Source organism: Rana temporaria, chromosome 2 (assembly GCF_905171775.1).
Source record: "Rana temporaria chromosome 2, aRanTem1.1, whole genome shotgun sequence".
Taxonomy (NCBI): Eukaryota; Metazoa; Chordata; class Amphibia; order Anura; family Ranidae; genus Rana; species Rana temporaria.
In genome coordinates, this window is record NC_053490.1 from 349,927,490 (window position 1) to 349,953,557 (window position 26,068).

At 46.2% G+C, this 26,068-nt stretch overlaps 1 protein-coding gene across 5 annotated transcripts in view; it reads left to right on the forward strand.

Moving 5' to 3' along the window:
- PLEKHA6 (pleckstrin homology domain containing A6) overlaps nt 1–26,068 on the forward strand; it is a 1,721,986-nt gene that overhangs the window by 1,279,754 nt on the left and 416,164 nt on the right. For all 5 annotated transcript variants that reach the window (XM_040339539.1, XM_040339538.1, XM_040339541.1 and 2 more), the window contains one exon: nt 23,979–24,123. In XM_040339539.1, the coding sequence (XP_040195473.1) occupies nt 23,979–24,123 (145 nt within the window). The remainder of the gene's footprint in view (nt 1–23,978; nt 24,124–26,068) is intronic.

Consider the following 26,068-nt stretch of genomic DNA (forward strand, 5'->3'; position numbering starts at 1 on the left):
TTGGGGTGGGGGGCGCAGTGCCCCCCTGCCCCAAAGCACACACTCCCCCATGTTGAGGGCATGCGGTCTGGTACGGCTCAGGAGGGGGGCTCACTCGTCCCCACCCCCATTCCTGTCTGGCCAGACGGCGTGCTCAGATAAGGGTTTGGTATGGATCTTGGGGGAACCCCCACGCCGTTTTTTTTATTTGGTGTGGAGTTCCCCTTTATGATCAGCGTCCCCCGCTCGCCCCTGGTCCCGACGCAGGTGCCCGGCGGGCGCGATCATTGCCATGCACCCGCGATCACTCTTTACAGAGCGAGAACCGGGAGTTGTGTGTGTAAACACACAGCTCCCGGTCCTGTCAGGGGGACAAATGCCTGATCATCTGTTCATACAATGTATGAACAGCGATCAGTAATTTCCGCAAGTCAGTCTCACCCCCCTTCAGTTAGAACACACACAGGGAACAAAATTAACCCCTACCTCACCACCTAGTGTTAACCCCTTCCCTACCAGTGGCATTTTTATAGTAATCAATGCATTTTTATAGCACTGGTCGCTATAAAAATGCCAATGGTCCCAAAAATGTGTCAAAAGTGTCCGCAATATGGTCGCAGTACCGATAAAAATCGCAGATCGCCGCCATTACTAGTCAAAAAAAATATTAAGAAAAATGCCATAAAACTAACCCCTGTTTTGTAGACGATATAACTTTTGCGCAAACCAATCAATAAACGCTTATTGCGATTTTTTTAAACCAAAAATATGTAGAAGAATACATATCGGCCTAAACTGAGAAAAAAATGTTTCTTTTATATATTTTTGGGGATATTTATTATAGCAAAAAGTAAAACATATTCTTTTTTTATTTTTTTTTAATTGTGGCTCTATTTTTGTTTATAGCGCAAAAAATAAAAACCGCAGAGGTGATCAAATACCACCAAAAGAAAGCTCTATTTGTGGGAAAAAAAGGACGCCAATTTTGTTTGGGAGCCACATCGCACGACCGTGCTATTGTCAGTTAAAACGACGCAGTGCCGAATCGCAAAAAGTGGCCCGGTCATTGACCAGCAATATGGTCCGGGGCTCAAGTGGTTAAAAAATAACAAAACAGTAAAGTTAGCCCAATTTTTTGTGATAATGTGAAAGATGATGTTACACCGAGTTAATAGATACCTAAATGGTCAAGCTTTAATATTGCACACACTCATGGAATGGCACCAAACTTCGGGACTTAAAAATCTCCAAAGGCGACACTTGTTTTTTTTTTTTACAGGTTACAGAGAAGGTCTAGTGCTAAAAGTATTGCTTGCGCTCTAATGCACGCGTCAATACCTCACATGTGTGATTTGAACAGCGTTTACATATGTGGGCGGGACTTACATGCGTGTTTGCTTCTGAGTGCGAGCTACTAGGGACAGGGGCGTTTTAATTATTATTATTTTTTTATGTAATAATTCAATACGACCTCACATCTGTCCTTCAGGCTGGAAAGCATGAGATTGGGGAAAAAAAAACACAGATCTCATGCTTTCAGCCGCGATTGCAGCTTTGTTTATGTTTCTGCCTCTGCATTTCTGGTGATCTGAGCATGCCCAGGGACTTAGATTTTTTGATGTTGCTTTTTGTGTGTGAACAGCACTTGGAGGTCTCTGAGCATGCTCATAGAGCGTGTTTTTTGGGTTAGTAATTTAAGGACATCCTTAACAGGTGTACCCACTTACAATTTCACACAATGTAGAGACTGAACTTTAGTTGTGTGTTTCATGGGCTGTCCATGTGTTTTCAATTGCCTCATTAGCACACAAGCCTATGTTATATAAAGCTTGTATAGAGCAGTTGTTAGCTGCCCTGAGAAGAAGGCAGGTTGTGTGGGGCCGGCTGGCAAGAATGTCTTTGCAAAACAGATATGTTTTTGAGCAAGGGTTTTTTTTTTTGTCAATGTATGTTTTTTTTTTTTTTAGGGTGTTCACTTTGACGTATCTGTCTGTGCTGCATTATTTTGCTAAATCTTTCTCAAAATGTTGTGACTAATGTTTCCATCCTGTGTCTGTGGGTCCATTTCCCCTGTTATTTCTAAAGCATAAACCATATTCTGTTTACTGTCTCAAATGAACCTATGTTTATTTGTATTTTATATATATTTATTTATTTATTTATTTATTTTTGTTTGTTTTTTTGTTTGTTTTTGCTTTCCTTGTTTTGTTGACCAATAAAGTTACTTTCAAATTTTGAAGTTTGTTTTCCTGGTGCCTCCATGGCAGCATACTTGTGATAGAGCTCCGCCTCGACTCCTCCTTCAGGACTAGTGAATAGAATAAATTAAAGGCATAGCCCCTCCCCCAACATTCTCCTTTCTTTCCTCATACCTTCTTGTGCTGGTGAAGAGTAGATGTATGTCCATACCTCTGCAGTCGGCAGCGTCCGCCGGGTTTAGCCTTTCCCAGGTGCAGTCCCTGTTCTTGAGCCGCTCTTAGCGCTAATAAGACTGGGAACCCCTCTGTGGATCTGTTGGGGTCTTTTCGCAGAGTTTCCTCACAGGAACGCAGTCTGCTATAGCATCCATGATGAATGCAGTGAAGTCGCAAAAGGATCAGCTCACATCTTTCCAGGCTGGTGGTTTCCATTTTATTTTTAGGCATATATTGTTTTTTGTCTCTCCCCTCTCCCATCCCTTCCTTCCTTTAACTTGCCTGTTAGGTCTCCTTTGCTTGTTGTTTTATTTTGTGATGCTCCCTTTAAGTCCGGTCAGTTTTATGGGGCAGGTGCCTTTTATCCTGACAGGCTTGCAGATGTTGATTGTTTCCCCCGAAATCAGCGGTGGGCTACAGTTTTTGTTTTGTTTTGTTTTGTATATCACTCGACATCACTGCGGCCATCTTGGATTCTGGAAGAAGGGCCAGATTTGCCCTTTTCTTCCAGAGTCACTTTGCAATGGTGGTTTATGGGATTATTAGCCCATCCACCTGAGCCTAGTTAAGTTCAGTTTCAGGGTTAGCTGTCAGAGTCTCCTCAGCTGTGCCCTGCTAGGTTTTACTGATGCTGCTCTGTGGTATGTACCTTTTTGTTTTTTCGCAAAAAAATGGTGATAAAAAAATAAAATAAATTTTTTTTAAATAAAAAATAAATGTATGTTATTAAAAAAAAAAAAAAAAAAAGTGTCAAAAAACTCCATAGTTCCTTTTTTTCCCTTTCTTACTAAATTTCCGCAGCTGATCCTTCTGCCTAACTCCCCAATTAGTCATTTATCTTGCAACAAAGATCCTCGCACTCCTATTTGGTATGTGACCAACTATATGTGAGTATAGAAAAAAAAAAAAAAGTGCGCTCACCGGTCTAATGTGAGTTCCTTACACCGTGGCCCTGCCCACTCCAAGAGGTCCAAAAAATCTTCAAGACACCGTGATGATGACAGCTCAGACCGCAAGTCTCATTCTTCACGCCACCGGTCCCAGGTCCCATTCTTCACGTCATAGATCAGAGAGATCAAGATCCAGAGGACAAGATCCTTCCCCCTCTCCTAGGACCTATACAAAGAAGAAATGCTGGACAGGTGGGGCCACACTACTACCAGACAGAGTGGTCTGTAAGGACTGTTTTATGGACTATGAGTCCAGCTGCGAGCTAGAAAATCCGCACGCTGTAGACCTGCTCAAGTGAACAATGAAGGACTCCTTCTCCGAGCTTGTGACTTTGGTCCCCGCTCAACCACTTCAGCAGATGTCCCAGGTTCAGGATACAGAACCTAATCTCCCTGGTCCTTCAGCAGTCAGTACACCTCTGCCACTGTCAGGCTGACCAGCTAGAGATTCACCACCTGTAGATTCTTCAGAGGACTCTTCAGAGGAGTCAACCTTCTGGCTTCAGTCTCTCCTTGGTAAAGCTGTTCTTCCAGGCAGTCAAAACTGCAATCACCTGAAAAGACGCAGAAGAGCCTCCCCAAGAGTCTACGAGTTACTTCCCATCCTCAAAGGGAGGCAGGTTCTCTTCTCGTTGAGGGGCGACATTAGTCAGGTCATTCAGAATGAATGGTCAAAAACTGATAGAAAACTTTCATGGGGCTGGTTCAATAAACTATACCCCTTAACAGAGTCGGGAAGGCAGTCTTTAAAATCCATGCCAGTGGTAGACGCATCGGTGGTGCGACTCGTAAAAAAATTAAAAAAAAGCGCGCTTTACCAATGGAGGATTCCGCTTCCTTCAAAGACCCTCCAGACAGGCGAGCCAACCTGGAGCTGAAGAGGAGCTATTAGCCGCGGGAGCAGCGTGTAAGCCAGCTATCGCCCTCACATCGGTATCAAATGCCATAAGATCTTGGGCATATAATATTGAGACGGCTTTGCGTCAGGATGTAATTAAAGCCTTGGAAGAGCTTAGATTGTCAGCAGACTTTGTCAGGGTAGCGGCCATTGACACGATCAGATGCTCTGCAAGATCCATGTTGCATTCAGTAATGGTGAAGAGGGTCTTCTGGCTGAAAGATTGGCTGGCTGACTTATTCTCCAAACAAAATTGGTGCAAAATCCCATTCAGTGGGAAAGCACTATTCAGAGACAAAACGGATAAAGCTATCTCCAGGCTGTCAGGAGGGAAGTCCGGTATGCTTCCCCAGGACAGATTGATGTGAAGATTCAGAGGTGGGTCCTCTAGGTTCCGCCAGCTAGAGATTCACCACCTGTAGATTCTTCAGGAAGATGAAAGACCTTTCCGGCTCCACAGGAGCAGAAGCAGTCTTTTTGACGCCAGAGTAGCCCAGGCACTCCCGGTGGGAGCCAGGCTAAAGTTCTTCGTCCCAGTCTGGGCCACATGCTGTCAAGACCCCTGGGTTCTGTCAACAATTCAATGGGGGCACCTTTGGAATTTCTCTCATCCCCCACCTCAGGATTCTTTCAAAGGAACAGAGATTCCTTCCTCTCCGCCAAAGGCTCAAGCTCTGTAAAACTTCCTAACGTCACTCCAGCTTCAGGGGGCGGCTGTTCTGGTTCCCTTGGCAGAGCGCTTCGCAGGCATCTACTCCACCCTATTTCTGGTCCCAAAGAGGACAGGTGGGTGGAGGCCTGTGACAGACCTTCAGAGGCTCAGCCGGTATATCTGCCCCAAAAGCTTCAAAATGGAGTCCCTGCAGAGGATTATTCAGGCAGTCCAGCCATCAGATTGGATGATTTCTGCAGAATGCGTACCTACACGTTCTAATTCTACCTGCATTGCAAAAATGTCTGAGATTTGCAGTGGGATGGACCCACCTACAGTTTCAAGCCCTGCCTTTCGGTCTGTGCACCTCTCCCAGGGTGTATATCCGCTTTGGTTCCCCTGCGGGAGAGGGGCTTGAGGATATTCCACTACTTGGACGACATCCTCCTCCTAGCAAGCAATCCGTATCAGTTGGTATGTCACCGGGAAATTTTTCTACAGTCCCTAAAAGAGCTAGGGTGGCTAATAAATTCCGAAAGGAGTCAACTAGCACCCACACAGCAGATAATCTACCTGGGTGCAATGTTCAACACTCAGGAGGGGACAGTGTCATTACCACCGCCAAAGGCAAGGATTGTCACCCAGAGAATGATCAAGGTCATCCGGAGCCCGTATCTGACAGCTTCACAATGCCTGAGCCTCATTTGCACAGTGTCTTCTTGTATACCCATGGTTCCTTGGGCCCATTGGCACTTGAGGTAGTTCCAGACAGGTTTCTTGGCACAGTGGAAGAAACAACGACTATCCCAGATGATACTGCTGATGGGAGTAATGCACAGGAGTCTTCACTGGTGGACAGTTCCAGAAAACCTCTCCAAACCTCGTCACCTGGTTTCCCATCCTTGGATCACAATTATGTCCGATGCAAGCGGACAGGGCTGGGGAGCCCATTCCGGGGAAACCAGAATACAGGGTAGATGGTCATGTACTACCCAGGGAGTGGTATCCAACATCTTGGAGATGAGGGCAGCCTTTTTAGCACTAGCTTTGGCATCCCAAATCAGAGGCCAGAGAATACTTCTACATCTAGACAACATGGCAGCTGTCGCTTTTCTGTAGAAGCAAGGAGGCACTCGCAGCAGGTCGTTCCTCAAGGAGGTGATGCTGATCACACTCTGGGCAGAGAAGAACCTCCTGGACCCCGGAGCAATGTATCTGCCGGGCAGGTTGAACACGGAAGCAGACACGTTGCCCAGAAACTTCCTGGACAACAACGAATGGGCTCTCCACCCCCTCGTCTTCCATCAGATTGCCAGCATATGGGATCCCCCTCAGGTAGACCTGTTCGTCTCCCCAAAGAATACCAAGCTGGACAGATTCTTCTCTCGAATGCAGCATCCACAAGCTGAGGCAGTGGATGCCCTGTCATGCCCCTGAAGGTTCACCACCGCATATGCCTTTCCTCCCAGGCCATTAATATTCAAATTCCTCCTGAGACTCCTCATGGAGTCAGTCCAGGTGGTGGCAGTACTTCCGTATTGGCCGAAGAGACCCTGGTTCCCTCTAGCCATGCGCCTCAGTGTGAGCTCTCCAATCAGGATCCCTCCTTTCCCTCAGCTTGTGTCGCAGGGCAGTCTAGTTCATCCAAACCCTCAGAAGTTGAATCTTCGAATCTGGAGGTTGAGAGGCGAAGGTTCGAGTCCCTAGGGTGTTCCCCAGGAGTCATAACAACCCTTCTAAAAGCCAGCAACTAATGCCATATAATCAAAAATCTGGGACAAGTTCTTGTCATTTGCTACCGGAAATGGATTTGATCCAATCCTCCCCTCTACGTCCAATATTCTAGGTTTCATTCAGACAGGACTTGATCTGGGGCTTGGTCTGAGCTCCCTCAAAGTGCAGGTAGCAGCAATCTCTGCCGCAACAAGTAAGAGATGGGCGGAGGATCTCTTGGTAGTCACTTTCCTCAGAGGAGTATTGAAGATTCGTCGACACCTGTCAGACGATCATTTCCTAAGTGGGATCCGTCCCTGGTCCTTGAAATTCTATCTGACCATCCCTTTGCTCCAGTGGAACAAGTAGCAAGATGGAACCTGACACTAAAGACGGCTTTCCTGCTAGCCATTACATCTGGCAGAAGGCACTCGGAACTTCACACCTTAGGGATAGGTGACGGCCACATCTCCTTCTTCCCGGACAGGGTGGAACTTTGCCCCTTCGAGGGTTCACACCTAAGGTCGCTACTCCAAGCCACCTGTTGGAACCTGGGCGCTACCAGTGTTTACAGACACAGGTTCAGAGTCTTGTCGTGAGCTGGATGTATCCAGAGTGCTCAGGGCCTACCTTCGAGCCACGACCCCTTCAGAAACTCTGAGAGACTTTTCATTGTACCGTTCAGTAAATACAGGGGCAAAGAAGCTTCCATCAGAACTCTGGCATCTTGGGTTGTAAAGTTAATCCAGAAGGCTTACAGGGTAAAGAATATTCTTCATCCTGAGTAAATGCTCATTCTACAAGGGCAGTCTCAGCTTTCTGGGCAGCAAGGGCTAATGTTTTGTTGAAGACGGTGTGCAGGGCCGCCACCTGGTCTTCTCACCATACGTTCCTCAGACACTACCATATTGGTCCAGGAGCTCTCACGACTGTTGAGTTTGGAAGAGGGGCAGTTCAGGCTGCTATGTCCTTTTCTAATTAAACATTTATTGTTAAGCATTATCCCACCCATGTCAGCTGGTTATTTATCACAAGTATGCTGCCATGGAGGCACCAGGAAAACGGAAAATGGTATCATACTTACCAGTAATTTTCCTTTCCTGGTGCCTATCCATGGCAGCATACGCTCCCACCCTTGGTATTCTATATTACGGAGAATGTTGGGGGAGGGGCTATGCCTTTAATTTATTCTATTCACTCACCTGAAAGAAGGAGTCGAGGCGGAGCTCTATCACAACTGGTAAGTATGATACAATTTTCCGTTTTTTGTTACTTTTTCATGAAACATATTTTGACAGCTGCAGCTGAAATAGGCCTGATTGGCCTAACAAAACAGGTGTGATTTGTCTCAAAGCTCCTTTCCTGGTGTGCATGCATGAAATGTTTTCTGCCATGTATAGTCACCAGGAAAGGAAAAATACAGAGCGGGAAGTATTTTTTCCTTTTTTAATGCAGTGGTTCTTAGCCTCAGTCCTCAAGTACCCCCGACAGGACATATTTTGTGGATTTATATTATGAAGAATTGCTGTCCAGACTGTCTTTTAAAGCACATGTGCAAGATGAAGGAAAACCTGCAAACATGGCCTATTGGGGGGGGGGGGGGGTTATTGGCGGACAGGCTTGAAGTGCTGATTTACAGCACTGTGCTTAAATCTAGCGCAGGGCAATCCTATTCTAATTGTGGGTGTTTGAGGGAAGCCAAGTGAGTGTTAGATCCCTGCTTGTGTTTATTGGGTTGGGCTTTGTGTCCCTATTTCTTAAAATTGTCTTCACTTCCTGTCACACAGCTGAACAGGAGGTGAGGTTAAAACTCTACCAATGTCTTTTCTTGGGGACACACAGGTCAATCTAACTAGTGTCAGTGTCAGTTCAGTGAGGGAGTAGGACGCTTCCCGACGAGTCTGCTCTCTCCAGGGACCAGACAGATAGCCAGCTAGACACCGCAGACAGGCAGGCAGGCTCCTACAATCTTTTGCTGCATGAATCAACTTGCAGCCCATAGGACCGGCTCCTTCCTTCCCCTCGTCGGCACCTCTCTTCAGGTAAGACCCTGTCTTTCAGGGCCATCTTTCCACCCCCAGGAATCGCTAGTGACCGTCCTTTTCAGGACAGCCACTCCAGCAATCCAAATTGCGGCTGTTTACCTTCTCTTAGAGCCGCATGCACCCCAAGCAGTCACCCACAATCACCCCGGCCACCCGCCGCGCATAGCAGTGCTTTTTTCTGGCGATCTGCGTCTTTTTTCCGCATCCGCAGCCAGACTAGGCCTTAATCGCGGCCGCCGCAATTAGGAAAGACCGCAGCTTCAACCGCGGCCTAGCGGCGCGCCGCAAAAAGGAGCACTGACAGCCTGGAAATTTTTCCTAGAACTGTCAGGGATCATCCCCCTATCCCTGGAGGATCCCATCCTCCCCTGGATTAACAACCAGGTCATACCCACCAAGCCAAACAGCCCCCAAACCTGAGGCCTGGTCGGCGGCCATCTTGGTACTCCCCAGCTACAGTGACACCCTTCTTCCCCCCCTTCCTAACAGTACTTGATCCAGGGTTTCGTCCGATTGCCTTTCAGGGATCAGGAAGGAATTTTTTTCCCTGCGGCAGCACATTGGCTTAGCACTGCCAGGGTTTTTTTGCCTTCCTCTGGACCAAGGCCCAAGCGAGAGGATTCAGTGAATCTTCCCTCTATTGCAACTACCCCCCCCCCCCGCGATGACTGGCAACAATGGTTAAACTGCGATACTCTGCAGAAACGATTTGGGGTCTGAGACAATTCGCAACAGTATTACCAGCCGTCACCAAAAAGGCCTTAAAAATAGACCAACTTTTGAGATTCGATCGACCATCAAAAATTTCAACCATTTAACCCAGCGCAAGCACATATCATGTGCTTTGATCAACACAAGATCGGCAGTAAAACACCGATCAGAAATCCATGATTTCTTACTACAAAACGATCTAGACTGCCTCTTTATCACAGAAAGCTGGCTTTCAGACTGCAACACCATTCTTGGAGAATTGGTGCCAGAAAATTATCGAATTATAACGGAAAACAGAATAGGGCAAAGAGGAGGAGGCCTGGCGGTGATCCATAAGTTTCATATTGCAATCACTAAGCCGGTCCTTCAAAATCCTCTTCCATTTATGGAAACCCTTACTCTTCAACTTCAAACTAACCCCCAGGAGACTGTTCACATTCTCCTCTGCTATAGGCCACCTGGGCCAAAATCGCAGCTTCTACCATCATTAACGGAGTTCATATCCACTAATACCCTTAACAGCAAACATCTTTTGCTGCTCGGGGACTTCAATCTATGGGCCAACTCCTCACAGGATCCCATTGCGGATGCCTGCATCGATCACCTGGAAGGATTAGGACTACAGCAACTTATATGCGGACCCACGCATGCTTCAGGTCACACACTCGACCTAATTTTCAGACAAAATCTGAAAATAAACATTTTGGGAAATGAACCTTTGCCATGGACAGACCACCATGCAATTAGTTTCATAGTTTCCAAAATTCCACCAGTTATAAAAGCACCCAAGCCGGTGACAATACACTGGGCTAGATCTCAGAAGAAGCTCCATTCGGAACTCTTCAAATCTACCCTGGGAAACCGAATTGTGGCTATTCATCCTCAGTTAGCAGCCTCAGATACACTGGATGCCATAAATGCAGCTCTGCTACAATCAGCCGACTTAGTAGCACCGAAACGCAAAGTCAGCATCCGGAAAAAAAAGTCCGGCTGGTTCAACAACCAGCTGTCCCTACTGAAGCAAGAGCGCAGAAGGGCGGAAGCCGCCTGGAAAAGAAGCCCTTCAGAAGATCACCTCATCATCTACAAGGCAATAACAACACAATATCATAAAGAAATCTTCAAAGCCAAGAAACATCATTTTTCTATGACGATTAACAGCGCCATGAACCGCCCCCGAGAACTCTTCAAGATGGTCACCCAGACCATGAATCCGGGATGTCTTGAAGTCCCCAATTCAGACACCCAAGAGTTCTGTAATGAACTATCGGATTTCTTCATCGACAAAATCGAACGAATCCGGGTAAGTATTCTGCAAAATAATACCCCCCTCAGCCCCCCCTTCAATCAACTACAAAACACCAACAGAAACCTTCTACAATCAACTAAGTTCACTCTGGAACCCATCTCCATCAACACCACCAAAAATATCATTGATGCGTTGCGTAACAGCACAGCACCCAATGACATCATTCCCACCAAGCTGCTGAAGGAATGTGCCGACATTCTGGCGCCTCCCATCACACAGCTTATAAATCAGTCATTTAAGGAAGGCATAGTGCCATCCCTGCTGAAAGAGGGCACAATCCAGCCCATCTTGAAAAAACCTAACCTGGATCCCAAGGACCCAGCTCATCGCCGTCCCATAACAGGCCTAAATGTGCTCTCCAAGATAATGGAGAAAATAGTGGTACAACAGCTGCAACAGCATCTGGATACCCACAATCTACTGGATCCATTTCAATCAGGTTTCCGTCCCGGACACGGGACAGAAACGGCCTTACTCAAAATATGGGACGATGCCCTCGAGGCCGCAGACGAGGGAGAATCCTGTCTCCTGGTTCTGCTGGACCTAAGCGCAGCCTTTGACACAGTAGACCACAAAATGTTACTGATGCGACTGGCCGAGGTAGCCAGAATCGCAGAAGGTGATTTACCATGGTTTTCCTCTTTTCTTGAAAACCGATCACAAACAGTGAAACTGGGATCTTTCACGTCGGAAAAACGCACGGTGCCATGTGGAGTCCCCCAAGGATCCCCCCTGTCACCGGTGCTGTTCAACATCTATCTTCGCCCTCTCTTTGATATTATCGGTAGCCAAGAACTACTTTATCACTCTTATGCAGACGATACGCAACTGTATTTTCGCATCTGCAACAAAAAGGATCATCATCTCAGTTTAGAGAAATGTCTCTCTTCGATAGAAAACTGGATGACTAAGGCCGGGTACTCACGACCAAACATGTATGGTGAAAGCGGTCCGTCGGACCGTTTTCACCATACATGTCTGCCAGAGGGCTTCTGTACGATGGTTGTACACACCATCGTACAGAAGTCCGCGCGTAAACAATACGCGGGGCGTGTCCGCGGTGTCGCCGCGTCGATGACGCGGTGTCGCCGCGACAATGACGCGGCGACGTGGGCGGCCCGCCTTTAAAATGCTTCCACGCATGCGTCGAAGTCATTCGACGCATGCGAGGGACGGCGGGCGCCAGGACATGTACGGTAGGTCTGTACTGACGACCGTACATGTCCGAGCGGGCAGAATTCCAGCGGACTGTTTTAAAACAAGTCCAGGAATATTTGTCTGCTGGGAAAAGGCCCGGCGGGCAAATGTTTGCTGGAATTCGGCCCGCTCGCGCCCACACACGACCAAACATGTCTGCTGAAACTGGCCTGCGGACCAGTTTCAGCAGACATGTTTGGTCGTGAGTACGGGGCCTAAGAGTTATCTTAAACTCAACAGTTCCAAAACAGAACTTCTTATGTTTCACGCCAGCCGAAAGAGTCAACTGGCAACAACCTGGACACCGCCGCCCATTCTGGGCCAAATCATCACCCCTAGCTCCAAAGTCAAAAGTCTAGGAGTCATTTTTGACACCTTCATGACAATGGACGCACAAATAGGGTCAGTAGTCAGCGGATCGCACCATTTGTTGCGCCTACTACGCAGACTTATTCCTTTTATCCCCAAAGAAGACGTAGCAGTCGTGGTGGGAACAATCGTGAATTCCAGACTGGACTATGCAAATGCCCTTTACCTCGGGCTCCCAAAGTACCAAATCGCTCGTCTGCAAGTCGTACAGAATACGGCCGCCAGACTGGTGACTGGGAAAAAACCATGGGAATCAATCTCACCTTCGCTGAGAACCCTTCACTGGTTGCCAGTAAAAGACAGAATTGTATTTAAAGCACTCTGCCTGACACATAAGTGCATCCATGGGAAGGCTCCACAATATCTCTGCGACAAGATAGAACCTCACAATTCTAATCGTGTTCTGCGATCCACTGACCAAAATCTGGTCAAGGTTCCAAAAACCAAATACAAGTCCAAAGGAGAAAGAAGGTTTGCTTTTCAAGGTCCGAGACTATGGAACGCTTTACCAACCAGCGTTCGGTTGGAGGAAAACCACCTGACTTTCAGAAGACGGATAAAAACTCTGCTCTTTTGATGTCATGAGACACGAAACATCAAGCGCTTAGAGGCGATTCAGTTCGCATGTGCCGCGCTATATAAGTTTTTCATTCATTCAGTGTCCCCATTAAGCAAATTGCACTCCAGCACTGCTGTGTACACCCCAAATGATTAGTTAGTTTTGGGTTTAGTAAAGGCAAAGCCACTCTGCAGTACAAGCGTAGTCACTGAAAATCTGAGGGGAAGCCCTGATGATTTTAACATCTAATCCTGTAGAAGCAAAGTTTTTTTTTTGTTCTTTTTTGTTCCTTGCTTGTCCACTTGTAGTGCAAATTGGATTTGCCTTTAGTAACTGGACCCCAAAGTCCAAGATCCCTAATTATTTGGGGTGTAGACAGCAAAATGCTAGAGTGCAATTTACATAATGGGGAAACTATTTAGATTGATCTGTGTGTCTCCAAAAAAAGACATTAGTAAGGTTTTACCCTCACTTCCTGTTTGGCTATGTGACAGGAAGTGAATGAATTTGAATTAGAAAGTGACAACATTTGTGAGGTGTCTTCACCCTATCAGGGGTGCAGACATCCCCAAAAAATGAGATGATACTTATTTGCAAATTAAGAAAATTGTTTATTTAACATTGTGGGGGTCCCTAACACACATTCATACATATTAGCTGTATCCTGGCCTATTGGCATGGTTATATTTTCTTAGTCCTCTCAATAAAATTATCAGAAATGTGTGCTTAAACTAGAACTATAATCAACACTTTTTTTTCTTTCATTTTGGATCTAGTGAGAGAGGGGGGGTTATAGCCCCTGTCAGTTTATTTTGTAATTTTGTACCATCCCTGTCCAATTTCGGAGATTTGCCTTCACTTCCTGCCCCATAGCCAAACAGGAAGTGAGAGAAAAACTATGCAAATTAAGGAAATCCAGTGCCCCTCCCCCTCCACCCCTGAACTAGTGCGTGTGTCCCCCTCCCTGAAAATATATGGGCGGGTCATAAAAAAACAGGGTGTGGCCTTGACAGGAAGGGGTGGGTCATTTTTCTATTAGGAGGTGCAGAAGTTTAGTCAGGCCTAGGGCAGCACAAAACCTAAATATACTACTGCATAATAGGGCTTATTTAGACAGGATCCGATTTGCAGCATGTTTTTAGTTAGTGGGAGGAAACCCATGCAGGCACAAGGAGAACATGCAAACTCCAGGCAGATGGTGTCACGGCGGGATTCGAACCAGCAACCCTTTTTGCTGCTAGGTGAAAGTGCTATCCACTACACCACTGTGCTGAACGAACATGAATGCGGCTGAAAGCATGAGATCAGTGTTTTTGTTTCCGATCTCATGCTTTCCAGCCTGGAGGACAGATGTGGGGTCTCCATAAAGAGGACCTGTCACACACTAGTCCTATTACAAGGGATGTTTACATTTCTTGTAATAGGAATAAAAGTGAAAAAAAAGGGACAAAAAAGTGAAAAAATAAAAAATATTACGTAAATTTTTTTTTATTAAAAACCCCCTGTCCCTAGTAGCGAACACGCATGCAAGTCTCGCCCACATATGTAAACGCCGTTCAAACCACACATCTGAGGTATTGACGCGTGCGTTAGAGCGCAAGCAATAATTTTAGCACTAGACCTCCTCTGTAACTCTAAACTGGTAACCTGTAAAAAAAAAAAACAAGCGTCGCCTATGGGGATTTTTAAGTCCCGAAGTTTGGCTCCATTCCATGAGTGTGTGCAATATTAAAGCGTGACAAGTTAGGTATCTATTTACTCGGTGTAACATCGTCTTTCACATTATCCCTAAAAATTGGGCTAACTTTACTGCTTTGTTATTTTTTAATTCATGAAACCATTTTTTTTTGGTAAAAAAAAAAAGGCGTTTGAAAAATGATTGTGCAAATAAAATAATGGAAATAAAAAAATGTAATGACCACCACTTTATTCCCTAGGGTGTCTGCTAAAAAAAAGTGGACCCCAAAGCATCCTCCCCATGTTGAGGGCATGTGGCCTGGTACGGTTCAGGAAAGGGGGGGCGCACTCTGTCCCCCCTCTTTTCTGCGGCCGGCCAGGTTACGTGCTCAGATAAGGGTCTGGTGTGGATTTTTGGGGGAACTCCATGCCATTTAAAAAAAAAATTGGGGTAGGGTTCCCCTTAAAATCCATACCAGACCTGAAGGGCCTGGTATGGATATTTGGGGGGGAACCCCCACGTCTTTTTTTTACGGCGGGGTTCCCCTTAATATCCATACCAGACCTGAAGGGTCTGGTAATGGAATTTGGGGGGACCCCACGTTTTTTTTTTTTTTTTATGAATGAATTCTCTCAGAATTGCCGGGAGCCGACAATTCATTCTAGCCGCAAGTGATTTTTTTTAATTAATTTTTTTCCTTCAAAATGTCATTTTGTGCAGAGACAGTTCTAAGCGCGGGAAACGTGTGCTTTTTCACATGCTTACTTTACACCCCCCCAGGTACGAAATTTAAAGAAATATGTCACTTTTACTGTTGCACTTTAACCCCTTAACGCCCGCCGCACGACTATTTATGTCCGCAAAATGGCACGGACAGGCAGATGGGCGTATATATACGTCCTTGCCTTCTAGCGGGTTGGGGGTCCGATCGGGACCCCCTCCGGCGTGCGGCGGGCCGATTTCCTCGGGGAGCGATCTGGAACGACGGCGCGGCTATTTGTTTATAGCCGCTCAATCGCGATCGCTCCCCGGAGCTGAAGAGCGGGGAGAGCCATATGTAAATACGGCTTCCCCGTGCTTCACTGTGGCGGCGTATCGATCGAGTGATCCTTTTTATAAGGGAGACTCGATCGATGACGTCAGTCCTACAGCCACACCCCCCTACAGTTGTAAACACACACTAGGTGAACCTTAACTCCTACAGCGCCCCCTGTGGTGAACTCCCAAACTGCAACTGTCATTTTCACAATAAACAATGCAATTTAAATGCATTTTTTGCTGTGAAAATGACAATGGTCCCAAAAATGTGTCAAAATTGTCCGAAGTGTCCGCCATAATGTCGCAGTCACGAAAAAAAACGCTGATCGCCGCCAATAGTAGTAAAAAAAAATATATTAATAAAAATGCAATAAAACTATCCCCTATTTTGTAAACGCTATAATTTTTGCACAAACCAATCGATAAACGCTTATTGAGATTTTTTTTACCAAAAATAGGTAGAAGAATACGTATCGGCCTAAACTGAGGGGAAAAAAATGTTTATATATGTTTTTGGGGGATATTTATTATAGCAAAAAGTAAAAAATATTGCATTTTTTTCAAAATTGTCGCTCTATTTTTGTTTATAGCGCAAAAAATAAAAACCGCAGAGGTGATCAAATACCACCAAAAGAAAGCTCTATTTGTGGGGAAAAAAGAACGCCAATTTTGTTTGGGAGCCACGTCGCATGACACCACAATTGTCTGTTAAAGCGACGCAGTGCCGAATCGCAAAACCTGGCCTGGGCATTTAGCTGCAAAATGGTCCGGGGCTTAAGTGGTTAAGCATTATTAAATTCACTGCTCCCGAAAAAATAAAAAAATAAAAAATGCATTGATACTTGTCCCCTGGGGCAGGACTCAGGTCCCCAAACACTTTTTAGGACAAGAACTAGCATATTAACCTTTAGAATTAACACTTTTGATTTCTCCCATAGACTTCCAAAGGGAGTTCGGCGGCGGCTTTACATATTACTTGCATTGCGCTGGCTGCTACGCCGGTTCATGCACCTAATTAAGCATTCATCCGGGAAACTAATTAAGCCATGAACCATTATTAATAGTAAATCAGCCCCAAAGTGTTCCTCATAAAAGCAGGGATGGAACTAGTTTAGAGACAGTCCACATACAATTGGAGTAGTCTCGGTGCAAGAAGCTCCGAGTAATGTTTGTACCACTCAAATGGTATGCCATCTGGACCAGGAGCCTTACCAGTAGGGAACAATCTAATTGCAGAGGTCACCTCTTCCTTCTTAAAGTGGACATCCAGAAACTCTCTAGTAGGGGTGAGCTTCGTGTTCGAGTCGATACAAAACAAAATAAATCCGCGCTCAAAATAAATCCACACTATCTGATAAGTGAGCAGCTACAAAAAAAAAAAAAATAACAGACAAAACAAAATAAGTAGCGCTAGTTGGTGAGAAAATATAAATATAAAATAAGTCCAGTGACGGATGTGTAAACAGAAAAAAAGGGACAAATAAGAATATATAGTCCAAAACTCCACTGCTGCCATGCACATATTGATCGATATGCTCATTTCTTCCACTTCCATGTAAGTGTTTCTAACCGTTATTAAAAGCTCAGTGACTACGGTATTATGCTATGTGCTTCTTCTGTTTTACCCTTCCTTTATATATCGGCCTTATGGTTTGACCGTTTGGTCGCTACCATCTCCAAGTACAAGACATCTCTTTTGGGTTAGGTCGTATGAAGATTTGGTCCTGTATCATAACAACCTTCATATACATTCAGCTATATTGACCCTCTGGGCGTAGGCTCATTAGGGTTCAATTCATTCGGTAAGCCTCTGTACTATTGGTGGTGGGTATTACACTGGTGTACATCACGTTGAAGAATGTATCACTACTGATCTGGAATCATTCATCCAGTCTTACACATCCATCAAGTTTTTTTCACCATTCAAAATTTTGCACTATATATTCTTATTTGCCCCTTTTTTTCTGTTTACACATCCGTCACTGGACTTATTTTATATTAATATTTTATCACAAACTAGCGTTACTTATTTTATGTTTTTTCGTGTTCGAGTCAAACTCATGTTTGAACATCGTATATTCGACACTTTGTCGAAATACGAACGTTACGGGCCGTTCGCGCCAAATTTGAGTGGAGTGTCATGGCGTTATGCGCCATGACATGGCATCGCAGTGCATTGCTGGCTGATGATTGGCCAAGCATGCACTATGACCCGCATGCTTGGTCAGAACGGAGAGCCATAATTTGCCAAAGCCAGGGTGGCTTTGGCCAATTATGGCTCAGGGGGTTTAGTACACGCCCCACACTATAAAAGCAGGCGGCCTTGTGTAGTGTGTTGCGGTGGTTAAGAGAAGACAGAGAGAGAGTGTCATTTATTGCAGGTAGATAGAGCAGGTAGGCTAGTCAGTAAGGCCCCGTACACACCAGAGGATATCCGCTGGAAACGGTCCGCCGGACCGTTTCCAGCGGATAAATCCTCTGGCGGATTTGGATCTGATGGCTGTACACACCATCAGATCGAAATCCGCGCAGAATACAACCGCGGTGACGTGTCACGCCGTCGCCGCGACGATGACACGGCGACGTGTGCGACGCTGGAAGGTAACTACTTCCACGCATGTGTCGAATCATTACGATACATGCAAGGGATGGGAGCGGACGGATTGATCCGGTGAGTCTGTACAGACAACCGGATCAATCCGCTGGACACGATTCAAGCGGATAGATTTCTTAGCATGCTAAGAAATTTATATCCGCTTGAAATCGATCGGCTGGACGAATCTCTGCGGAAAAATATCCGGTAGGCCGTACAGATGACCGGATTTGTCCGCTGGAACTGATCTGCGGATCAATCCCAGCGGATAGATCCGGTCGTCTGTACGAGGCCTTAGAGTTACAGTGTGTAGAGGATATATATGCATCCCAGGTGTTGTATATATATTTATACACTGTATTGAGTTTAGCTAGATCCACTCTTCCTAATTTACCGACAGGCAGGCAGGTGATTGTGCTAGCTGCAGTATTCTCACGTGGTGTGCTGTCTGTGTCCTCTGCAGTGTGCACCTAAAGCTATGTGGTGTGTGTACTGTCTGTGTCTTCTGCACATTGTGCACCTAACGTAAAACTGGTGTTTCTCATATTTACTCCTAGAGGCAGGGATCTGCTCATATTAATACTATAGGCAGGGGATATTGCTGCAAGTACTTTCACGTGGTGTACTGTCTGTGTCCTCTGCAGGCCATTAGTATGTCTGAAAGGACTGCAAGGAGAGGCAGAGAGTCACGAGCCGATAAAAGAGGGCAAGCAGGCTCTGCGTCTAGAGGCAACAGTGCTGGTCGTGGACACGGTGCATCCTCATCAGCACGTGGCAGTGGGACACACTCGTCTTTTTTTCGGCAGCTGACCGTGTTGAGCCACAACATGCCGAAAACTTAGAGTGGATGACCAAGCCGTCCTCATCCTCTCTCACCCAGGCTCAGGGTACTTTAGCAAAGCAGCCGCCAACGCGGCCTCTTCCCTTTGCTCAATGGCATCAGTCACTCCTTCCCTAGCCCCACCATGCCCCCCTGAGGAGTCCCCCGAACTGTTTGACCACAGTGTTGGGTACATGCTGCAGGAGGATGCGCAGCGTTTTGAAGGCTCCAATGATGGTACACAGCTAGAGAAAGGCAGTAACGTGAGCCCAGAGAGAGGGGGTGCCCAAGAAGGACAGCAATCTGGCAGTCATGTTCCCCCAGCTGCAGCATACTGCCAGGTTTTCTACAGTGATGAGGAGGGAGGGGATGATGAGGTCACTGACTCTACGTGGGTGCCTGATAGGAGAGAGGAGGAGGTGGGGGCACATCTCCAACGAGGCAAGATGCCCTTCAGGGGCCAGCTTAAGGGCAGCAAACCGAATGCATCACAATGCAGAGCTCCGCATGTGCAGGGCACTGCTCTCTCTCAGCGTTATTCCAAAAGTTCTTTGGTGTGGGCTTTTTTTGAGACAAGTGCATCAGATCGCACCGCTGCTATTTGCAATATATGTCTCAAGCGTATCTCGCGTGGCCAAAACATCACCCGCTTGGGCACCACATGCTTGACCAGACATATGTCGACCTGCCATGCAGTTCGTTGGCAAGCGTACCTCAAAGACCCACACCAAAGAACAAAGCGGACCTCTCCTTGCTCCTCATCAGCTGGGATCTCCAACCCCACTATACCCTCAGTCCTCTCTGAAGCCTGCACTGATAGGATTGAAGGTGTAGAATTAGGTGTGTCACAGCCAAGTACTTGTGGGCAATCTACTATTGGTACACCAACGGCAGATTGTACCAGGCAAATTTCCCTGCCCCAACTGCTGCAGCGCCAAAATAAGTTTTCTCCCAGCCATCCACATGCCCAGCGGTTGAATGCTAGCTTAGCTAAATTGCTAGTACTTCAGCTGCTGCCTTTTCAGTTGGTAGATTCTGCCCCCTTCTGTGAGTTTGTGGAATGTGTGGTACCTCAGTTGCAAGTTCCCAAACACAACTTTTTCTCACGGTAGGCGTTTCCGGCTCTCTACCGGCATGTGGAAGGCAATGTCCATGCCTCGCTGGACAGGGCGGTCAGTGGTAAGGTGCATATTACCGCTGACTCATGGTCCAGCAGGCATGGACAGGGACATTACCTATCTTTCACAGCGCATTGGGTGACTCTGCTGGCAGCTGGGAAGGACGCAGGACAAGGTACAGTAGTGTTGGAGGTTGTTTCGCCACCACGCCTCCAAAATGCTACTACTGGTTGTGACACACCTCTCTCCTCCACCCCCTCCTCTTCTTCTTCCTCTGTGGCCTCTTCCTGTGCTGATGTGTCCTCGGAACCAGCGGTGCTCCTTAGGCGTTCAAGGGGCTATGCAGGCAACAAGATGCCATGCGGTGCTTGAGCTGGTGTGATTGGGGGACAGGAGCCACACTGGGCCAGAGGTTTTGTCAGCTCTGCAGGGGCAGGCTCAGAGGTGGTTGACGCCACACCAGCTTAAGCCAGGAATGGTGGTTTGCGACAATGGCACAAACCTCCCTCAGCAAACCTATGTTGTATGGCCTCCCCGATCCTGCAAAGCCTGCGGAAGGATCTTCGTATTCGTGCTATCAAGGAGAGGGATCATTACTGGCTGGCAACCCTCCTTGATCCACGTTACAAGAGTAAGGTTGCGGACCTTATCTTGCCGACGCAGAGGGAGCAGAAGATGAAACATCTTTGGGAGGCCTTGCAGAAAGGTCTGTGCAACGCGTTCCCAGAGACTGGGAGGTTACAAAATCCTGGTCCTGGACAACGTGTTGCTGAGGCTTCGGTCAGTCACAGAAGGAGCGGTGGAGAAGGTGGCCGTCTGACCGATGCATTCAGACAATTTTTTAGTCCGTAGCCCCAAGGTATGACCGGTTCCAGCAACCATCGCCAGCGTCTGTTTTACATGGTGCGGGAATACCTAGGGGCAAGATCAGACTTGGACACCTTTCCCACCGAAAATCCTCTGGCTTACTGGGTCTTGAGGATGGATCACTGGCCAGAGCTTGCACAGTACGCAATTGAGCTACTGGCTTGTCCTGCATCCAGCGTTCTTTCAGAACACACATTCAGTGCTGCTGGAGGCTTTGTAACCGATCACAGGGTGCGCCTCTCCACCGACTCGGTCAATCGACTGACCTTCATAAAAATGAATCAGGCTTGGATCACCACCAGCTACCAAGCACCTGATGCTGATGTAACTGGATATTTTTTTTTTGAAATGTCAGATCCCTTCAAGACTGCCTATGCTGATGCTGAGTGACTATCCTGTTATGCTCAGTGACTATCCTTTTCCTCCTCAATGATTATGCGCATAGCTTGTAGGAACATTTTTGGTTCTGGGCACCGCCACCGCACTGGCCCAATTTTTCTGCCCCTGTTTAACAGGGGCGTGTAATTACAATTTTTGATGCAATACTTTACAGCAGGCTCATTCCTGCGCTCCAACTAGAGTATCTGTGAGGGGTTGCAGTGTTGTGGCACCAGTGCCTAAGGCCCAATTGTTCTGCCCCTGTTTAACAGGGGAGTGTAATTACAATTTGTGATGCAATTTTTTCCAGCGGGCTTATTCCTGCGCCCCAACTAGAGTATCTGTGAGGGGTTGCAGTGTTGTGGCACCACCACCAACAAAGGCCCAATTTTTCTGCACCTGTTCAACAATGGCATGGAATTACATTCTTGATCTAATATTTCACAGCAGGGCCCATTCCTGCGCCCACCAAGAGTAACTGTGAGGACTTACAGTGTTGTGGCACCAGCACCAGTGCCTAAGGCCCAATTTTTTACCATTGTTCAACAATTCATGATACCATTGTACAATTCATGATATAATAGTTCACACAGCAGGGCGTTCCAGCGCCCACCAAGACTAAATGTGAGGGCTTACAGTGTTGTGGCAACACCAACACCTAGGGCCCAAATTTATGCAGAATATATACGGCAGGCCCCTACATTCAAACATCCAACTTACAAACGACCCCTACTTGCAAACTGAAGGAGACAACAGGAAGTGAGAGGAAATCTACCCCTAGGAAGGGAAATTGTCTTCTGTAAGAGGTGTCTCCCGTCCACTGATGCTTTATCACCAATCCTTGTATTACAAAAAAAAAAAAATTGTCATTGGGACAGAAAGTGAATTGCAATCTTCTGAACAGACGCACACAGACAGCAAAACAAATGTTACAGGGGTGATAACCCTTCTCTATGTTTTCAGAAAAAGCTTAAAAAGAATTTTTTGGGCTGGAGCTACACTTTAACCACTTCCATACAGGGCACTTATACACCTTCCTGCCCAGACCAATTTTCAGCTTTCAGCGCTGTTGCACTTTGAATGACAATTGCGCGGTCATGCTACACTATACCCAAACAAATTTTTATCATTTTGTTCCCACAAATGGTATTTGATCACCTCTGAGATTTTTATTTTCTGCAAAAAAAAAAAAAAGACAGAAAATTTAGAAAAAAAAGTTTCAGTTACAAAACATTGTAAATAAGTATGTTTTCTCCTTCACTGATGGGCACTGATGGTACTGCACTGACTGGTACTGATAAGGCGGCACTGATGGGCACTGGTGAGGTGGCACCAATGAGGTGGCACTAATGAGGTGGCATTGATGGGCACTAATATGTGGAACTGATGGGCACTTATAGGTTGCACTGATAGGTGGCACGGATGGGCACTGATAGGTCGGCACAGATGGGCACTGATAGGCAGCATGAATGGGCACGGATAGGCGAGACAGATGGGCACTGATAGGCGGCATTGGATGGGCACTGATAGGCGGAATGGGCGGCATGGATGGGCACTGATAGGTGGCATGGATGGGCATTGATAGGTGCCATGGATGCACACTTATAGGTGGCACGGATGGGCATAGATGGGCACTGATAGGTGGCACTAATGTACTGCAATGTGTTGTACTAATGGATGCCAATCAGTGCCAAACAATAATGCCTGCCAATCAGTGATGCCCATTGTGGGCACTGATTGGCATCCATTGTGGGCACTGATTGGCATCCATTGTTCATTTCTGATTGCCATCCCTGGTGGTCTAGGTTGGCATACCTGTAGTGGGCATCCCTGGTGGTCCAGTGTGGGCATCCTCGGGGGGGCTGCTCTGATAATCCCCCCTGTCAGAGGAGCAGCCGATCGGCTCTCCTCTTCTCGCGTCTAACAGACGCGAGTGAGGAAAAGCCGATTACCGGCTTTTCCTGTTTACATCGTGATCAGCTGTGATTGGACATGGCTGATCACGTGGTAAAGAGTCTCTGGGGATTTTGGCTCATCCCTACTCTCTAGTTTCTTCCGGTAGCTTGGGCAAATGTAAGGGCTCTAGAGTAGAAAGAAGGTCCTCTACACTATACGGTGCTATAGGTGAATATAGCCTCCTATAAAATGAAAAAAAACTCATGCAAAATGTCATCCCTGTCTGTCAGCAGTACTCTGGCCGGAGAGGAAATGCACAGGACCACAGTAAGGGGCTTATCTACAACCGTCGACAAACCTAATTGTTTACCATTTTTATCTTCTTTCTCAAAAATGCATTCTGTCCTCTGTTGCAAAGGGCTGGAGGCAATATCCTGATAATGAAGATCTAGAGCCCTTCTGGCAAATAATAGATTTGCCATTGTATCTGGGGAAGGTGTATTGGCATGAGCATGTGCACATTCCTGCTTCTTATCCTGTAAAGGTGACACCACATGCTTTTGCTCCGTCCTAACAGCTTTTATGGCCGATCTGTATATCCCCCTTGTGGTAGCTTTAAAAGCATCCCATACCATGTTATTTTAAAAACAAAAATAAAAATGAGACTTTAATTTCACTTTAGGTTGATCTGTTATTAGTTTCCATTAAGTTATTTTATATATGTCTCTGTGTTTGTTGGTTTAACTCCCTTTCCTTCTGTTTCTATTTTATTTATTTTACCTTTCTTTTTGCAGGTAAAGCTCAACTTGGTGCCATATAAGAGAGAGTCACCCCATTTCTTAACACCTCTGCCTAATGAAGGAGTTAGCTCCCTGCCTTCAAGAACAGATGTAGAGACTGAAAAACAATGGCAATTACAACAGCAGGCTGCAAATAAAGGTACGGTTAAATGACATATTATAAGGAAACAATTTATTAGGTGTGAATGTTGGGAAAATTTGATAAATGTTTCATCTTACAATTGCACTTCAATCAAACTATGCTTCTGAACTGGTATAACTGACTATATATATATATATATATATATATATATATCGTCAGTTATACCAGACAGGCGAAGAAGCTCACACAGCTGCCCCATTACCCTCAGATGGTGTGCCAGTCCCCTTACAAGCAGCAGACACCTCCAGCCAAGATGGCGCCGGTTCACAAAACGGCTCCACGAGGCGGCGGCTTCTCTCCTCCTGAGCTGCAGATCGCACCACAGCAGCAGCAGCAAACACTGCAGGAGGAGATAATGCGAGATCCTTTCTCCTCAGTCACAGGAATAACACAGAATTACAGCGCTCAGGAAATGCATTGAAAAAAATCAGAAAAGGGAATAAAACTAAAAACAAGGATATGATGATAGCAATTTTTCACAAATAAATTGTTAAAGTCCATAAATATGAATACAAAAGTCCATAATGATAAAATGTATTCAGTTGGCAAAAATCACCAGATAACCAAGGGCTGCTCTCCAAGAGTGAAGTCAACTTGAATGTACATGAAAAAGAAAAGACAGGAAAAAGCGCCTCTACGTCATCTGGTTTAATGAAAATAACAGGTGCAGGTTATCCAACACTTACATATAAGTTAGCAGAGTCACGGGTAGAAGTGATGGTGTTCCAATGGAGCCGGGCTATGCCTGCAATCTGTGAAGAGAGCTCAGTGGTGTAGCAGGAAGAACCGAGTCTAAGGCTGTGTAGGAGCGCTGTTAGAACCAGCCGCTCGTCTTGCTAGATGGTGACGTCAGAGGGACGGTGGCTGACAAGGGTCAAAAGGATTCACAACGCGTTTCAGAGCGTACGTTGGCCTGTAGAGGGACCTGCGCGCTCCTTTCTCAAGTGTGACAGGCTCCATTGGAACACCATCACTTCTACCCGTGACTCTGCTAACTTATATGTAAGTGTTAGATAACCTGCACCTGTTATTTTCATTAAACCAGATGACTTAGAGGCGCGTTTTCCTGTCTTTTCTTCCTCAGTCACAGGAGGATACCCAGCAGATATCACCAGGTGAGCCACAGCAGTTTTCGCCATACACTGCTTTACCAGAGGGGGAAGTGGATAGTGCTGCCTCCCTGGACTCATCTATAGACAGACAGATGGCAGAAATAGCACTTCCAATACAGACAGCTGCATATACTGAGGACACTGTGCCCATTGCAATATTCTCCACTTTACTGCAGCAGGAACTTTCTAAAGCATGCACCATCATAACCGCTGACCTAAAAGGAGATTTTCAGAATATAGGCTAAAGATTAGATTCTGTTGAATCTAATGTCGGCGACACTGTGAAACGAGTGAATCAGAACTCTAAACTGATCAACACATTACAAGACCAACTGGTTCAAGCTCAAGCTAAGATAGAGGATCTTGAGAATAGATCTCGCCGCTATAAATTCAGGGTCCGAGGCTTCCCCGAAACAGTCACAGACCTGGGACCTGCACTTCATACTTTGATGCAGGATCTGATACCTGACATATCTCCACATCACTTGGAACTGGAGTACTTTCATCGGCCTTAACTGCTCTCAGATCAGATGGCTTGCCCCAAGATACAGTATCATTGTCAAATCCCATTTTTTACAAGATGAAAGAGAAAATTACGATTTAGCCAGATCTCAGCAGGACATCTCCTTATTGTGGCATCCAATCCAAATATTCGCTGATATTTCTCAACTGACCTTTCAAAAGTGGCGATCACTGAAACCACTACTGATGCATCTGATGAATCGCCAGATCAAATACCGCTGGTCATTTCCATTTATGATCTCCTTTACATATAATGGAAAGATGCATTTCTTTGCAAATTTCCAAGATGTGTTGCTCAGCCTGGGTCT